The sequence below is a fragment of the Accipiter gentilis genome, chromosome Z (assembly GCF_929443795.1).
Source record: "Accipiter gentilis chromosome Z, bAccGen1.1, whole genome shotgun sequence".
In the NCBI taxonomy this organism is placed as follows: Eukaryota; Metazoa; Chordata; class Aves; order Accipitriformes; family Accipitridae; genus Astur; species Astur gentilis.
In genome coordinates this window covers 32,443,842-32,462,033 of record NC_064919.1, presented here as the reverse complement: position 1 = coordinate 32,462,033, position 18,192 = coordinate 32,443,842, and the positions used below count along the sequence as shown (strand labels likewise).

The 18,192-nt window shown below is 38.3% G+C and overlaps 1 protein-coding gene across 14 annotated transcripts in view; it reads left to right on the top strand.

The window, feature by feature from the left end:
* PCGF3 (polycomb group ring finger 3) overlaps nucleotides 1–18,192 on the top strand; it is a 62,048-nt gene that overhangs the window by 30,526 nt on the left and 13,330 nt on the right. For 10 of the 14 annotated variants that reach the window (XM_049796392.1, XM_049796393.1, XM_049796389.1 and 7 more), the window contains 4 exons: nucleotides 1,613–1,655; nucleotides 8,710–8,827; nucleotides 15,588–15,684; nucleotides 17,969–18,024. In XM_049796392.1, coding sequence (XP_049652349.1) covers nucleotides 8,719–8,827; nucleotides 15,588–15,684; nucleotides 17,969–18,024 — 262 coding nt within the window. In that variant the 5' untranslated portion in view covers nucleotides 1,613–1,655; nucleotides 8,710–8,718. Of the gene's footprint in view, nucleotides 1–10; nucleotides 978–1,612; nucleotides 1,656–8,694; nucleotides 8,828–15,587; nucleotides 15,685–17,968; nucleotides 18,025–18,192 lie in introns of those variants that run through there. The other 4 variants (XM_049796387.1, XM_049796386.1, XM_049796391.1 and 1 more) reach the window with 4 other exon arrangements.

The following is an 18,192-nucleotide window of genomic DNA, read 5'->3' as shown; positions in this document are numbered from 1 at the left end:
CTTCGTGTTTTGCTTTACAAAGCTGGGTGGTACAAACGAGAGTTACAGTTTGTTAATCTGTCAAGTTACCAAGAGCAGTCATAGCAGTTGAACAGTCCTTTGAAGAAAATCCATTTAGGAATATTGGTACTCACTTTGGACTTGTTAGTGTGCAGGATGTAGAGTGGTCCACTTGCCTAGTCTCTAACAACTGTCTAGATACAAAATGAACAGAATTTCCTTGTCTTTAGATTTTATAGTGCATCACTATCTTCCTGTAACCAGAACATGAAGAATATGGTGGTGATTTAGGACCAACTTGGTTGTTGGCTTTTTCCTCACAAGTTGAATGCCACTTTCTTCTTCCAGCTGAACCAAAATGTTAGCTTGTTCTCTTCAGTAACAGTGAGGGAAGATGCATGACAATTCCTATTGAAAGACTGTTACTCAGAAGTTTATGTTCTGATGTGCTTTTGCAATGGTGATAAGCCTCTGACTTGGTTTCTTCAGAAGCAGTGTCATTGACTGCTCTGTTCTCCACATTTTGCTGCAGAAATAGATCTTTTTTTGTGGCAAATGCTTTCTGGAGTTTCTTGTCTTGTCTATATGAGGGGCTTTCCATCCTTAGTGAGGACTTTTTTGTGGGTTCCAACAAAACAGCATCTTGTGCAACTGCATTGCTTTCACTTAGTAGTAATTATTTCTCTGAATGCAGTCCTATGACATTCATCTTTATTTGCATTGTACGGAGGTTCTTGCCTAGTGCTATCGTTAATATCTCGTTATATCATTGTATTTATGATTCCCTTAGCACTGTAAGAGTGAAGTCAGTAACTACAGGCTATGCCTTTGATTTTTTTGGAGCAAGAAGACGGAAGTCGTAGTACTCTTTACTCATCTCTGTAACATCTGAGTATTTCCTGTGTGAATCAACTTAAGAAAAATTGCCGCCTTCTGTCAAGCTAATCTATTCATGTGAGATTATCCTTTGGCTAAAGGTGATGCAAAGGGGTTCTTGGTGTTTTGTGTTGTTTTGGTTGTTTTGGGTTTTTTTGTATAATTTTATTTTGGAAAATATCTAGGGATTCTGGAAATAGGAATTATTTCCTTGAAAGTATTTTTGGAAACTTAAACTACAAAGAGCAGATTACTTGCAAATATAGCTTTCAAACTGAGAAAAATAGTCATCTGGCTATGGATCTCCAATCCCAAATCTTTTCTTTTCTTACAGACTGATCACTATCTAGTCCATAGGTTGTGGTTCAAGGTTTCTGCTTATTTCTTTGGTTATTTTCCCTGTCATTTGTGAAGATAATGAATTTCTTTTCATTTTACGATCGCATTGTGAGAGGACTACTTGAATTTTTTTGAGTAATCTTCCTTGTCTATTTGTGTCCTTTCATAGGAGACTGTATTATATCCCCCCCTCCTCCCGCCCCGAGGATCTAATTTTGGCAGTCTTTTCACTCTTTATTTTTCTTACTCAGAAGTGCCTGTCCCGCTGTTATCTTAAATTAATATAGATACTTAGATACTGATAGGTCAATTTAAGGAGCTAAGTATTTCTTTGTGGCAGCTGCATATTGAGGAATTTTGGATGTTAACTTTCAGACTATTTTTTCTGTCTTTTCAGGTCTCTGGATGGCAGACTTTGAAAAGAAACGCTGTTTTAAGAGGTATGCCTTATGTAGGCCAAAATATTCCTGATTAGTGTATATGTAAATGATAAGGCCATACTTCTAAGGAGTCCCTCTGCTGATCCTCTCTGTAAGCTTGCATGACTAATAGTTTTCCATGCTGAAATCTCTCTGAAAGGTGAAAGCTTGTACAGAGACATTCAGGGTTGTCTTATTGGTGACACAGTTTTAGTAGAGAGATCTGTAATACATTGCTTACCTTTTTGCTTGATCATCTTAATAGAATGCTGCTTTAGTGGATGAAGTAGAGCATGAACAAAATCAGTTGACTATCTGACATGTGCATATCCCCTGCCAACCTCTCCTGACTCTGTGTGCGTGTGGTTTGGTTTATTTGCTTGGGTTTTTTTAATTGGGAATATAGTCTGGAGGCCTCTGTAATTGTCTTTACTCGCTTCCTCCTGGTGTGATACAAGATTTACCAGGTAGTGAAAGGCTGACACTCTGCCAACAGTGTGGTATAAAATAATGTCAGCTGGAACCAAGATGAAGAAATACTGATCTTTGTACAAGTGGTCATCTTTGTGTATTAGCTGGATGTGTGGAACATTTTATGTGTTTGGAGTTTTATGTTCCAGCACTTAAAGGGACTGCCTCTTCTCTCGCCATTGTTGGTATGTTGTTTCTGAATGATTCATTGCTTTATAGCTGTTAGGAAAGCAGACTCTTCAAAAGTGAATTGGAGAGCTCTTCTATTATGTCTCCCATCCATTTTAGGACTCATAAATGGCAGATATTAGGAAAGTAGGCTTTGTTTGTCCAAGAGGAAGATTGGTCTAACCCAGTCTTTTCAGGGCTCTTGTTCTTTCAATCTTTTTTTTTTAAACAGGACCTCTTATTTTTTTTAGGCATGTTTCAGGTCTCCAAAACTTTAGAAGGTTTCCTATTTCTCTAAAGCAGTACAGTGCTGATTTGTTTTGTTCTGACTCAAAAATAATTCCCAGTGTGAAGTACTAACAACTTGGGTTAAAAGTGGCTTTTCAGCTATTGACTGAGATTTGGGTGTTGCTGGTTCTTATACTGTGTTTACAAAGGTCCTAAAGAAAATGATGCTAAGAATAAGGGAAGAGATTGCTATTTTCAACAGACCTGTGGACAGACGTCAAGAAGCTGGTGCTGTACTATACTATTCCTGGAGATACACACTTGTAGGATGAGAGGCTTTGCACTCAAGTTGCAACACAGGACATTCCTATGAGACATAGGAGCACTTTTTGCCAGTGAGGGTGGTCAGACCCTGGAACAGGTTGCCTAGAGAGGCTGTGGAATCTCCATTCTTGGTTTTCTGAATAGAGCAGGAATGGGCCCACAGCAACTCGTTTTAAGTAGGCCTACTTTGAGTGCAAGGTTGGATTAGAGCAGTTTGGAGGTTACTTCTGATCTACATTATCCTATGAATCTATGTAACCTGCTGAGGGGCCACTTTTTTGTGTTTACGTTTCCTGTAAAAACATGTGAGGTTCAGGTTGGTGTGTTTTGTTGTGTGTTGGGGTTTTTTTTTCAAAAAAAGCATCTATATTTGAGAAGTGTTTTGTGATAACGGAACTGAGGAGTTAAGAGTAACTTCTTCCTATTCCAGCAACATGGTTTTCAGGGAAAGGGATTATGCTTTGGCTCTGGTGTTCGCTTGTTGGCTAGGTAAAGTGTGAGAAACTTTAATTTTTTTATCAAATGTCACTGTTCATTCAGTGGATTGAGAATCTCAGAAAGTTATCTACAGTTCTTACAGTTTATTTGAGATTGCTTGCTGTAGTAGGTTACTAATTAAGCAGGTAACTTTGTGTAGAAGAGCTAATGAACTGCTGTGTCATACAGATTTGCCTTGCTTGGCTTTGGCTTCCTCAAAACTGAATAAGGTAGGATATTTCCGTTGTCTGCTAATGTCATAGGGATTTGATAGGAGCTGAAGGTTTGCAGTGTTCAACTGTGGAAAAGGGGCTATTGGATTTGGAAAATGACATTGTAAATGTCCAGTTTCTGGTCTGTCCTCTGAAGTTGCCTGCTTTTATATAGGATGATAACTTTCTTTGAGAATTCTGCTTCTGAAGTTGGCTGCGATCCTGTGAAAGATTCAGAAGTTCTTATGCATGCATCTTCTACACAGTGACTGATAGGTCACATTACAAAATAAGGCAATTCAAATAGTCTGAGTTTATTGTAGAGGTTTGCTTTTCATACTAACTCCTGTGCAGTCTAGTGAGTTTGTAAAGTCTCTGTAACAGAGAAGCTTAATTTGGAGATATGTTTTTGTTTTGTTTTGATTTTTGAAATTTTATGCAAGAAGGCATTAGCCTAGCTGGTGCTTTGGAAAAGTAAACTTATCGTCCCCTCCTATTACTACTTCAGGCTGGTGTGTATGCTAACCTCAACCTCATTCTGCCAGATTTCTTTTTAAAGCAACCAATTTTAGATGTTGAGATCATGCTAACTTCATTGAATTGTTGTCTATGTAATTATGACTGTTGCTTGAAGTACTCAATGAGCAGCTTGAGAGCGGTCAAACAGTAAGAAATTCAGCTTGTCTATCACATGAGTAGTCAAAGGTAGTGTAATAGTGTAGTAAGTTCGTAAGATAATTCAGGTTGGAAAAGACATCAGGCAATCATGTAATCCAACTGCTCAAATCAGAGTAAGGTATGAGGTCAGACCAGGTTGCTCAGTGCTTTATCCAGTTGTCTGAACATTTACGTGCTCTTAAGCTGGAAGCTTACTTGGGAATGTGTATTCAGAGATGGTTTTGGACTCTTGGTTTTCTTTTTAAGGTTAGATTACTTGTTTTGGAAGTTTCTGAATTCACTTTTAGCTTTCTTTTCAATGTATCACTGCTTAAGAGATGGGAAGATGAGATTCGTGGGAGATACCACCTGGAGTTCAGATTTGGGAAAATCTCATTCCTTTTTTCAAACGGACAGTATTAAAGGGAAACCTGGGTTTGCCTAGAAGAGAGAAAAATAGGTTGGTTAAACCAAGCTGGCTAATCTTGGAAGTTCTTAGACAAACTTCATGTTTTGGACATTGTGTAATCTTGCTGTTTAGTTCCAGTTTGTATGAGATTACTAACACGGATTAATTGCATGTGCAGAAACTTGTCAGTAGTCTAAGCAGAAGGATGTCACTTAATTCAGAATTGTTCAGAGAAATCCAGCAGCTGGTAAACATGCTTTTCCTCCCTTCTTTATGTTACTACATGTTAATATGGTAAAAGTAGCTCTTTGAGAGTGCTACCTAAATAGTAAAAACAGATGCTGAGACTTCTGAAGGATACTGAGATTTTCTCAAGATAGATGTCATCTTGATTTCATGGAAGCCTAGCAGTTAAAAAAACCTCAACAACCCTAAACTAGGTTTTCAGTTGCTTGGCTGATAAATAATATTTAAACTGAAATTTGCAAGTTGATTAGAGTGATATACAATCTTAATTTTTAATAAATAGATTTTTAATTCGTTACTGTACTTGTAATGTTGAAATAACGTGTAGCCTTATAATAAGTGAGGTGGAGTTAAGATGATATAGAAATAAGGCTTGGGGTTTTATTTATAATATGCTTGTCAGCATTAATGTCTTGGAAATGCTTTATACTTTCTGTTTGCTTCTAATCTTCAGATCTGATCCACACTTTATCCCCTATAGCAGTGTACTTCAGTGTATATATCGTTCTTTGAAAACTATATTTGGTGTGGTTTTTGTTGGGGTGATAAGAACTTGGCTGTCTTGTATGATGAAAGTGACTTTTAACTTTTGTTTGGCAGTAGGCTCTAGGAATATGGGAGTGTTAGGACTCCTTCCCAAGAGCTGATGTGTGGTTCAAATAGACTAGTACCCTTTCTGAGTTGATAGTTGTTTACATATTCCAGATAGGAACATGGAAGACATCCTGTATTAGCCACCTACCTGCATGGAGAGTTTCTTCCTAAGTGTTGTGAATGGTAGCTTAGCTTGCTATTTTGTAGTATGACTGTGCATCCTTTTCAAATACATTAATAAGGATAAAAAAGTGGTTGATGGTAACATTTGCAATTATGTTATTTATTTCTCTCTGAAGTGATACAGAACAGAGAGGTGATGAATATGGAATTTACATTTTTAATTTGTTGATGCTATTAATGTGAGGCTGTAACATTAGTCCTTCTATTTCTTCTTTATATATATCAGTAGTTTTGCTGCTAATTTTTTTTTTTCCCCTCTGGGAAGCAATTCAAGTTGTCTCAAAGTCTGAGTCGTTAAATATGTTGTCTAACTGAACTGACATCTTGGTAATATGCCATTTTGTTTCTAGCTCCTCCCTTCCATACTAAATAGAGATGAACTGGTCTGGTGGTTTTTGTTTTGTTTTGTTTTTTTAAAATATATTTAATGAGGCTTCCTGTTGTTACAGGTTAACTGTTTTGAAAAATGAGAGGCTTTCCAATTTTCTTGTTTTTCCTGAGACTAGAGGACACAGGTCTCAATTGCACAAGATGCAGGCTAAAGTGGAGTCTGATACTGACAGACTGCTTACAGACCTTAAATGTTGCATTGATTATTGAGATTCAAGCTGTGTTGAAGCTATCTGTCTGGGCCTCTGCATACGCAGAGAAGAGACCATTCTCTTGCTTTAGCAGCTGCAAGATAGCAGTGTGGGCCAGGCCTTCTGGAGAAATCTCCTCCTGTAGGTTTTGTCTTGTTTTGAAACATTGTCTAATGCACTGGAAAAACCTGTTCCCATTCTGCTGCTGCTTCCAATAGTTCCCATTTTCTTTTCTTTAAACATCTAATGAGAGGTTTTTTCTGTCATTCTTGAAAGATGTATAAAATTTTCATAAGATTGATTTGACAGGCTTTCTGTGGATATTCTAGAAGACATGTATTTTTCCATTGCCAAGAAGTATACGATTTTTTTTCCCATTCAGTCAGTGAAGTGTGTATTATCTTTGCTATCCTTTTTTTCTGGCACAATGGGCTTTATTACTATTTTGTAGTATTTCTACCTTCTTCATTGTATGGTTCATTCATTGTTCTCATAGTATTACACCCCATCTGAACTGTTTTTTGTTTGTTGCAGGTTTTTTTTTTTGTTTTTTGTTTTTTGTTTTTTTAGTGACAGTGCTTGTCTACTGTAGTGGGGAAAAACTGTCATGCTTTTTTTAGAAAATAAATAATTCCTTGCTTCAGTTTTCACTGTAATATTTTTGGCTCTTCTGCCTTATTAGTGCTTGGATTCAGTCTGTGGTGATCCTGAACACCTTTTTCTGATTTCCTGCCTAGGCAAGTAACTAGAGTTGTATTGATATTGCTTTTTTAAGCACCTTTGTATCTTAATTTCTCTTTTGCCTGTCATGAATTATGTTTTCCAATATACTGACTTTCTATTTAATTGGTGGTTGTAAGCTGTCTCTTGAACTCTTCTTAAAGAGTGATGTTAAATAGCTTTTCCCCTGTGCCATAGAAATGTACTTCATACAGTAGCTTCTTTAACTGGAGACCTCATGCACTAACTTCCAAAAGTTTAATATGTGGCTGGTTTTCAGTTGGTAGAAATAAATGTAAAATAAAATTTAGAGAATTAATTCAGTTTCCTAGTATAGATTCTGACCTATTTTGTGTACTGCAAAACCAAGTTGTGCTATCATTCTTCTGTAATGGCTAGACACTAGCTTAATTAAGAAATCTCAAATACCATTAAAAAAAAAGTTTTATTTTTGTGTCATTTACTACTTAGCCATGAAAACTGGAAGGCTTCCTAGTCATTTTTGTACAGGACAATGCAGATTTTAACTGGTGGCTGTTGGATGTGCTTTTCCATAGGTTATAATGGAATATAAAGTACTTTTTTGGTGCTGCTATAGTTCAGATTAGTGTGAAAGTTTGCCTTTTGATAGTTCTTTTTGCTTAGTACCACTTCATTAAAGACAGAAGAAGAATCTGACAAATTAAATTGAACATCAGACAACCTTGTTATGGTATTTCTGTGTGAAATTTGGAGAACGTGTGTCACCTTTCCAATTCTGAAATGTATTCCAAACTAAGCTAGATGGAAACTAGTTTTTGAGAGCCAGGGACAGTAAAATCACTGCAATGCAAAGCGTAATTCAGTGACTTCTGCAGTGCAGGGACCAAATGTAATAGGTTGTAAGCCAGTTCAGCCTGCTCTGTTAATGAACTCGAATGCTGTAAACTTCTGGTAACAGTACAATTTTCTTTTCAATATATTTTGAAAAATAAAATATAGCTCTATTTAAAAGGTAACAGTTTGTCTGTGAAGGTATGGGCTTTGTGTGGTGTTTTCTCTAAAGCCAGTTAGGGTTACTGCAAAAAACATTAAATGAGCCGTTTCATTTTTAATTTCTGCTTTTTCTTCCTTTTAATGATGGCTATGCCATCCGTTGCTCTGAAGAGAGAAAAACTTTCTAGTTCAAGTTTCTTAGTAGAATAAACTGCAGCTCTGCCAATAAGACTATTTCAGTCTGTAATGTTCTTTAACTTGAGTTTAAATAAAATGGGATTTCAGAAGGTTTACTGATCAGTTCCATTATTGAGACACGGCTTCAAAATTATGCTTAACCATACTGGCACAAGCAAACACTTAAAAGTGTGGTTAAACCTACTATGCCAAATCAGACCTAGTTATTTTGACTTTTCAATTGTCAAAGTGCTTTCCATTCTCAAATCACTTTGAGGATTTTCTCTCTCCATGTTTTTGTGCATTTTTTTCTATTACTAGACTGAATGTGATGACTTAAACCACTACAATAGTAGGGTTTCACCTTAAACCCAAGTCCCCTGGTTGGTAAAGGAACTTATTAATAGCATGCTAGAACAACTGTTTTCTATGCTATTGAAATTTTAACTTGCAAAATGGTGTGGGTTTTACCCTGTTTCACTTCTGTGAAGTCCTTTAAAAGTTAATGCTATCATTGTGCATGTATGTGTGCACGCGCATATACAATGTATTAGAGCCTAAAGCTGTTAGGGTTAATTCTAGTTAATCATTTATTCCCAATGACTTTTACCTGATCACTACAGCTGTGTTACTTTGATATGTTTTTTCTGCAGACACCAAAGATGCTAACGAGAAAGATTAAGCTTTGGGACATTAATGCCCATATAACCTGTCGTCTGTGCAATGGATACCTGATTGATGCTACTACTGTAACAGAATGCTTACATACTTGTAAGTAGAAGTATAATTAAGTTAAAGAAATACGTTTGGTTTTTTTTTAATTTGATGTGCAACATGTTTTAGTGGTTTTTAGTTGAAATTAAAAAGTGCATCAGCCAAAATAATGCATGCTTTACTAGACATTGCTTTTTTTAACAGATGACTTGCTGTTTTAACAAAGCAAATGAGGAGAACATTAAAGCTGTACTGCACAAACTTGAAGCCATATACAATTAGTGGTGACGTATGCTTTCAAGAATGCAGTCTGTCTTCCTGCTAAAGGAATGTGGAAGTCCTAGTTCTCTTCTTTGACAGTTGACATAGCATATGTTCTCCACCTGGAGCCTTACAAATGTCTCTTGCTCTCCTGTTCCTCTGCAGAAAGCAGCCATCGTTTATTGATAAAGAATAAGTATGTTGTATTGTACCCTAGAAATAAGCTTTTGTTCCATAGTATTGTGATGAGGTAGTTGTTTGTTGTTACATTGCTTTGTGAATTTCTAATTAAACATCAGTAAAGTATGCCCTAGTACCTTGTAGAGCCTTAGGCTTCCAGAAAACTGAAAGTGTAAGTGCATCCTAGTATCTTTGTTGTTGACATTGTGGGATGTAGGAGTGCTAGGGTTTGCATTATTCTGATGGAAACCTTACAGATAGCACAGTTCCAACTAAAGATTCAGAAAGATTCCTTCTGAGAGGTACCTTTTTAGTCCAAAGTGGTAACTCCAAAACTATTTTCTGTCTTGAATCTGTTCTGATCCACAGTTTCCTTTGCTAAAGTAGGTATCAGCTGATGAACTAACATGCAGTTCAGAAGTCGTGCTGTAGTGACGTTAAATACCCTCTGTAGCAGCCACATTGATGGCTTTACTCCTTACATTACAGCGTTTTACCAAAAGTACTTTTTCTAGCTGTGTCTTCAGAATCCCTGCAATTTACCAACATGTCCTTGTCACCCAGGAGCTTCCATTTGTCCAGTTTTATCTGTCCAGAGCTTAGAATATAATTTGTTTTGTTTATATGCACCTGTATTGATCTATTAAATAGCATTTGTCATGCAGCTTCAAACATTGTGTTTTAAAATGCTTCTGTCATGGTGTTTTATTCTGATAAAGCTAGTATGTTGTTTGAATATCTCAATGACTCATAGCCCTAAACGTTCATGGAAGGGAATTACTTGGTGGCAGTGGCTTCATCTCCACAAAACAAAAATTTCAGTGGACTTATTCTTCATCTAAAATGTTTTACAAAGGGAAAATACAATGCTCATGATTTGTCAGAGATTATGTGTTCCACTGTATTTCATTTCACTTACAAGTTCTGTTCATCATCAACTTTAATAAGCTTGTTGTTCTTGTCATGCTTCCATGTCATTTTGATTATTCTCATGTCTCTTCTGCATCTGTTTCACATCTTAATTTCCATAGTGTTCTTTTTGGAGTGTAGAGATCCTTAACCTAGACTTAGTTTTTGCCCCAGGTTCTTTACTGCTGATATTAACAAGATTGTATACAAAACCAGTATTATAACAAGTTAACATTGCTGACATAGAGCTAGTGGGTCATTTTTCATTGTTCTTGAAGAAAAACCCAACAAAGAAACTCCCCAAAACAAACCACAAAAACCCTTCAGCTGACATCTACACCATTCTCATATTTGCTTATGGAGGAAATTTTTAGATTAATCCACAGTGCTATAGTGCTTGCTTGAAAAGCTAGGGAATGCTCCTTGCTAGCTTCTGCTTCTGTTTCCTTTTTTAAAATTTTTTTCTTTTTCTACACCCCCTCCCCCCTCCCCCCCCCCCCCCCACTTGTGGCTTGTCCCTCCCTTATTTTGACAGTTTATATTTTCAGAATACTGCTTCAATGTGTGTCCTGTAGAATTACAGTTTTCTGAGAAGAGGCACACAGCCCTGTCTTTTTAAAAAAACTTTATACATGTTGGCATTGTTTGTATTGTGTACATTAATGCTAATAATATATGTTCATGGAAAAACATCCTTGCGAAATCTATCCTGAAAGTGCCCTCTCTGTTGAGATAGTGAATTCTCTGCTGAATTATATCACTTTGAAATTTTCTTTCTGTTTCTACTCAGAAATGCACAGTTTTCTTATCTTTCTCATTTTTCTTTAATTTCCTGTCCTTCAGCCATTCAGAGGCTCTTCACTTCAGTGGTAAATGTAGTTCTTGAGTCCTTTGAGTGTCATTTGGAGGATCAGGGCCAGTCCCTTGGAGTGACACGGCCAACTTCCTTTGTAAAACAGAATTGAGGGGAAACCAAGCTTTTTGCTCCCTTTCCTACTTGTTTCTTTGTTGTATCTTTAGTTTGTTGAAGACAGGCAGGCCTATAAGTCAGTAGACACAAAATTCCTTAGTAGTAGTAACTCAGTGTTCAGTCTTTTGTGGTTTACATCTGTTTCTTGATTGGAATTCTAGGTTAGCAGATATATGCAGGTCTTGTTAACCTTTCACATTTGTAATTTGAGTTTCATTAGCGTTTATGTGTGAAAGCTGTCTTTGCATGTTATGAAAGGGAAAGCCTTGTATGTTATGAAAGGTATTGAGGGTGCATGGGGACAATGAAAGTCCAACTGTATTTCTTGAACTAGATATAGAAATGAAAAAAGTCAAGAAGAGGGAAACTGTTTTAAAAAAAACAAAAACAAGTGAGGATTAACCTTGTCTGTTCTTTTCTAATAAATGTTCTCTGATACATTTAAGTGTACTGCAAAAGTAACCAGGAAATGTACATCTCAGTTCAGGCTTACAGTCAGTGCCCAAGTATCTGCGTAAATGGAGATTGGAGACTTTGGAAATTCCATGTAATTGAAAAACTCTAGTAATAGTATTGTTTCAGACACTAGAATGGTTCCCATATTGGCTGTCCCATACTCCTAGGACTTCCAGCTTCAGGAGAGTTTATTAATCCCAACTTGACCCTGTGAAAAAAGAACCAATCTAGAAGACTGTAGCACCCTTCATAAGCTATCTAGTTGCATTTATTTGGATGCTGTGCTGATACTAATAAACCTGCTAGAACCTGAGCCGACTAGTGACAAGTTCAGTTTAGGAGTTAGTACATACCTAGTCCAAACTGGAAGGTGTACTGAGATGGGATGTTGTTTTAGAAGGTATCGTAGAATGGTTTGGGTTGGAAGGGACCTTTAAAGGTCATCTAATCTAACCACACTGGGATGTGCAGGGACTTCTTCAACTAAATCAGGTTGCTGAGAGCCTGACCTTGAACATTTCCAGGGATAGGGCATCTACTACGTCTCTGGGCAATCTGTTCCAGTGTTTCACCATGCTCATCATAAACAATTTCTTCCTTATATCGAGTCTGAATCTACCCTTTTTTAGTTTAAAACCATTATGCCTTGTCCTACTGCAACAGGCCCTGCTAAAAAGTGTGTCCCCATCTTTCTTATAAGCCCTCTTTAAGTATTGAAAGGCCTCAGTAAGAGCCTTCTCTTCTCTATGCTGAACAACCCCAATTCTCTCAGCCTTTCTTCAGAGGAGAGGTGTTCCATCCTTCTGATCATTTTTGTGGCCCTCCTCTGAACCCGCTCTAACAGGTCCATGTCTTTTTTGTACTGAGGGCTCCAGAGCTGGGTGCAGTACCCCAGGTGGGGTCTCACCAGTGCAGAGTAGAGGGAGAGAATCACATCCTTTGACCTGCTGGCCACACTTTTATGCAGCCCAGGATACAGTTGACTTTCTGGGCTGTTAGTGCACATTCCTGGCTCCTATCCAGCTTTTTCATCCATCAGAACCCCTAAGTCCCTTTCTGCAGGGCTGCTCTCAATCCCTTCATTCCCCAGCCTGTATTGATACTGGGGGTTGCCCTGACCCAGGTGCAGGAACTTGCACTTGGCCTTGTTGAACCTCATGAGGTTTACATGGGCCCACTTCTTGAGTTTGTCCACGTCCCTCTGGATGGCATCCCGTCCCTCAGGTGTGTCAACAGCACCACTCAGCTTGGAGTTGTCTGCAAACTTGCTGAGGGTGCACTTGATCCACTGTCTATGTCACTGAAGATGACAGTACTGGTCCCAATATGGACCCCTGAATGACACCACTTGTCACTGATCTCCATCTGGACATTGAGCCATTGACCACTGTTCTCTGGACACAACCATGCAGCCAATTCCTTATCCACGGAATAGTCCATCCATCAAATCCATATGTCTCCAGTTTAGAGAGAAGGATGTTGTGGGGTACCATGTCAAAGGCCTTACAGAAGTCTAGATAGATGCCATCTGTAGCTCTTCCCTTGTCCACTGATGTAGTCACTCCATTGTAGAAGGCCCCTAGGTTGGTCAGGTAAAAATTGTCCTTGGTGAAGACATGCTGACTGTCTCTAACCACCTCCTTATCCTCCATGTGCCTTAGCATAGCTTCTAGGAGGCTGTGTTCTATGATCTTCCCAGAGGTGAGGCAGACAGGTTGGTAGTTCCCAGGATCCTCTCTTTCTAACCTTTTTAAAATGGGTGTAATATTTCCCTTTTTCCAGTCACCAGGAGCTTCATCTGACTGCTATGACTATGATAGAAAGTGTCTTGGCAACTACATCAGCTAATTCCCTCAGGACTCTAGGACGCATCTCGTCAGGTCCTCAGGTGGTCATGAACCTGATCATCTCTTACAGTGGGGACTTACAATTCTAGACTTTGCTCCCCCAGTTCCTGCCTTGAGGTCCATCCACTCGAGAGGTGTGGGAAGAGAGATTGCCAGCAAAGACTGGGGCATAGAAGTTGTTGAGTACCTCAGCGTTCTCCTCGTCTCTGTTGTTACCAGTTTGCTGGTCACGTTTATTGTGGAGAGTACACATTCTTTGACCTTTCTTTTCTGGCTGACATACCTATAGAAGCCCTTCTTACTCTTCGCGTCCTTTGCCAAGTTCAGCTCCAGCTGCGCCTTGGCCTTCCTGACACCCTCCCTACACGAGTGGGCAACATCCCTATACTCTTCCCAGGATACCTTTGGCTACTTCCACTGTCAGGTTCTGCTTTCATTGACTTGGTAAGACTGGGGTTTGGCTTCACTTCTGCAAATGGATCTACTGCTCTAGCACTCCACTGGCACACACTGCTGTGCGATACCTGTGCTTAATGTGCAAAGCCATGAGGCTTGGTCTAACCTCTGCAACAGTTAGACAGCAATAGTACTGTTATCCTAAGTGTGTAAATACAATGCAGAATGCAAACTTACTATGCTTCATTTGCTGCTGCACAATTTTTTTGGTATTAACAGGCGTTTATTTAATTGTATTATGTCCTGGTTTTGGCTGGGATAGAGTTATTTTTCTTTCTAGTAGCTGGTATAGTGTTAGGTTTTGGGTTTAGTATGAGAATAATGTTGATAACATACTGTTGTTGTTGGTAAGTAGTATACTAAGTCAAGGATTTTTCAGCTTCTCATGCCCAGCCAGCAAGAAGGCTGGAAGGGCACAAGAAGTTGTGAGGGGACACAGCCAGGACAGCTGACCCAAACTGACCAAAGGGATATTCCATACCATGTGATGTCATGCCCAGTATATAAACTGGGGGGAGTTGGCCTGGGGGTGAATCGCTGCTTGGGAATTAACTGGGCATCGGTCAGCAAGTGGAAAGCAATTGCACTGTACATCACTTGTTCTGTATATTCTAATTATTGTTATTGTTATTGTCATTTTATTATTGTTATTATTTTCTTCCTTTCTGTCCTATTCCCCCATCCCACTGGATGGGGGAGGAAGTGAGTGAGCAGCTGTGTGGCACTTAGCTGCGGCTGAGGTTAAACCATGACATATTATCATCTTGTCTGAGAGGTAGATGGCACTATAGTTACAGAAATAGTTTCATTTTATGTGATAAGAACAAGTGCCTTAGCACCAAGGTTACATGAACTGCTGCTGTTCAAGAAAAAGCCACCCCCCCTCCCCCTTTTTTTTTCTCTCTACATTCTTGAGTTGTAACTTCAAGTAAGTCAGGATATCATGTAGTAGTGTATGTTTTGAGCAGTGGGGTTTTTTTGGGGGGGAGGGAAGCGGGCAGACACGGGACACAAGGAAAGCGTAAATGGTTTACTTTGAAAGAAATATGGGTGATTTTGTGTATGTATGGAAACAGTTCCGAAAGCATGGAGCTTTATAATGAGTGACTGTTTTAGCAACTTCTACCAGGGCATTTTATAAATACTGAAGGTCTGTGCCCATGCAGGTTTTTTCTTCTGATGGAAGTTTAACTGTAGTGTACTCTGTGAAATGTAGAATTAAAATAGCACCTGCATATCCACTTTTTGAAAGTTCTCTGTTCTTTTAAAAAAAGCATCCAACTTTTCAATAATTTTTTTGTGTTGGGTTAATTGCCACCGTACACTTTACTTCTGTATGTCGCCATGGATAAAGCGAATAGGCTTAGTATCTTAATGGCATACAGCTCTTGTAATATCATCTGTGCAAGCAGAACAGTGCAAGCAATATGATGTTGGCCTGCTAGAAATTACTGTTCTGGTGAATTCTGGAGTGGGATTCTGTGTTGTGTGCTTTATTAGGAAGACTCTGGCTAGGTACAGATGCCTTAATTCTAGTGCACTACTTCCCTGTGTCAAGAACATCAATTAAAGATATCGGAAACTGCATTCTGCATGATTAGATGTCATGTTTACATGATGTTAAAAATGAACTTTGTGTAAATTTCAGTAAGGTGCATTTCTGTGACTGTATGAAAACAAACTTTTTTTTATTATGCTTCTTCTATTTCTTTTTAATTATGAATGTCCTTGTTACCAGTCTGTAGAAGCTGCCTAGTGAAATATTTGGAGGAAAACAATACCTGTCCAACCTGTAGAATTGTTATACATCAGAGCCACCCGTTACAGTATATTGGGTAAGTGCGAAAGTAAAAGTGCAACTAGCTTCACTCTAGACTTCTAGCCTCTGTAATACAGCACAGCTTTTTCCTAAATTTTCTTACTTGTTTATCACCGTGTGACCTGGTTTTGGCTGGGGTAGAGTTAAATTTCTTTCTAGTAGCTGGTATAGTGATAGGTTTTGGATTTAGTCTTGAGAACAATGGTGATAACACACTGATGTTGCTGTTCTTGCTAAGTAGTGTTTATACTAAGTCAAGGATTTTTCAGCTTCTCATGCCCAGCCAGCAAGAAAGCTGGAGGGGCACAAGAAGTTGGGAGGGACACAGCCAGGACAGCTGACCCAAACTGACCAAAGGGATATTCCATACCATGTGATGTTATGCCCAGTATATAAACTGGGGGGAGCTGGCCTGGGGGGTGAATCGCTGCTTGGGAATTAACTGGGCCTTGGTTGGTGAGTGGTGAGCAATTGCATTTTCCAACTCTTGTTTTGTATATTCCAATTCTTTTAGTAGTAGTAGTAGTGTAATTTTATTATTGTTATTATTAATTTCTCATTATTATTTATATGTCTCCTATCTCACATTTCTGAATCCTGTTAAATTCTCACCTCTAATCTAATAGTCATGGCTGATTTACTCATTTATGCTGAAATATTTTTGGAGATGTTCCTGCAATCCTTATGTGACACTTGAATATCCCAGCCTGTGCAAATGGCATTGCTACTGGTTGAAATGACATGAATTTAGCAATAATGGTATTTTGATTCTTCTTATAGTGCTACTTGAAAGATTGTAATGGTCCATTGTAAATCTCTTGATTTGTCACTGGTTTTGTACTTGTTCACTGGTCTCCATTGCTGTGAAATGCTCATGTCAGGTGATGAGAAGCCTGGGACTAGTATTGTAAGCCTCTTCTATTTAAATCAGATTCAGGATTTGGTATTGCAAGCTCTATTGGAGTAATGACCTTGCAGCAGCTGAGACAGACATTCAAAATGTTTCTAATTTTATTTATCAATTGGAATTTAGGGTAATACTTTGTTTCTTTTAGTCAGTGACTTATTTTAGACTAAAACAGATTTTTTTCTATGTGAGCTGGGAATTAAAGCTTAGAATCTTAACCAATCCTGCTGCTCCAGTTCCAGTAGGATTATTACCTTTTCTTTTATTTGACCCTATACAGGCTTCTGAGCTACATAACCTTGCTCACAGTTAAAATGTTGGCTTTTAAGAACAAAGTAAAATTTTATTGTTGTGGTCTTTTTCTGTGAACCATTCTCTTGCATTGTTGGAGAAGCCTAGTAAAGATAATGAAGTAGTCTAGTGTACTGGTTTCAGCTGCGATAGAGTTAATTGTCTTCCTAGTAGCTGGTATAGTGCTGTGTTTTTGAGTTGGGTATGAGAAGAATCTTGATAACACTGATGTTTTCAGTTGTTGCTAAGTAATGTTTAGTCTAAAGTCAAGGATTTTCCAGTTTCTGATGCCCAGCCAGCAAGAAGGCTGGAGGGACACAAGAAGTTGGGAGGGGACACTGCCAGGGCAGCTGACCCAAAGTGGCCTATGGGGTATTCCATACCATGTGATGTCACATCTAGTATGTAAACTAAGGGGAGTGGGGATGCGGGGAATGCTGCTTGGGAGCTAACTGGGCGTCAGCTGGCGGGTGGTGAGCAATTCCGTTGTGCATCATTTGTACATTCCAATCCTTTCATTATTACTGTTGTCATTTTATTAGTGTTATCATTATCATTATTAGTTTCTTCTTTTCTGTTCTATTAAACTGTTCTTATCTCAACCCATGAGTTTTACTTTTTTTTTTTGTTTTGATTCTCTCCGCCATCCAACTGGGTGAGGGGGGAAGTGAGTGGGTGGCTGCGTGGTGCTTAGTTGCTGGCTGGGGTTAAACCACAACATCTAGAAATATGAGAGATGAGTCTGTAAGAAACAGACTATCCTTGATTCTTTAGTAATAAAAATGAGTTTACCTCAAAATTGTCAAAGAATTTTGAGATTTGGTGACATACTCTCCTTGATGCAGGAGGCCATGTTCCATCTTTGACATGTCCAAGACTATTCCTCACACTTCCATTGGGTTTTTGTCTCAGCCTGTACTTTTTCATAATTTGTTTCACATTACTGTCCTCTCGTTTGACATAAATACTGATTCGAGAATTGAAATTCTTCTTAGGTGAATTTAGAGATTTTACATCAATTAAGTACTAGAACTTTTTTAAGAGAAATGTTTTGAATCAAGATGGTTGACTTAAACTTTTGATTTTGTTTTTTTTTTGCTAGTCATGACAGAACAATGCAAGATATTGTTTACAAACTTGTGCCAGGCCTCCAAGAAGGTAAGTTGTGGTATGACCTTGTTTAGAGGTCATTTTGCACATACTTCTTTAACACTTAAAAAAAAAAAAAGTTTCAGGTGTTGAAAATGGTGGAGGAGGAAATGAGGAGAAATACAATGGAAAACCGTATTCCTTCATTTGTGTCATTTCTAGTAATTAGTTTAATGT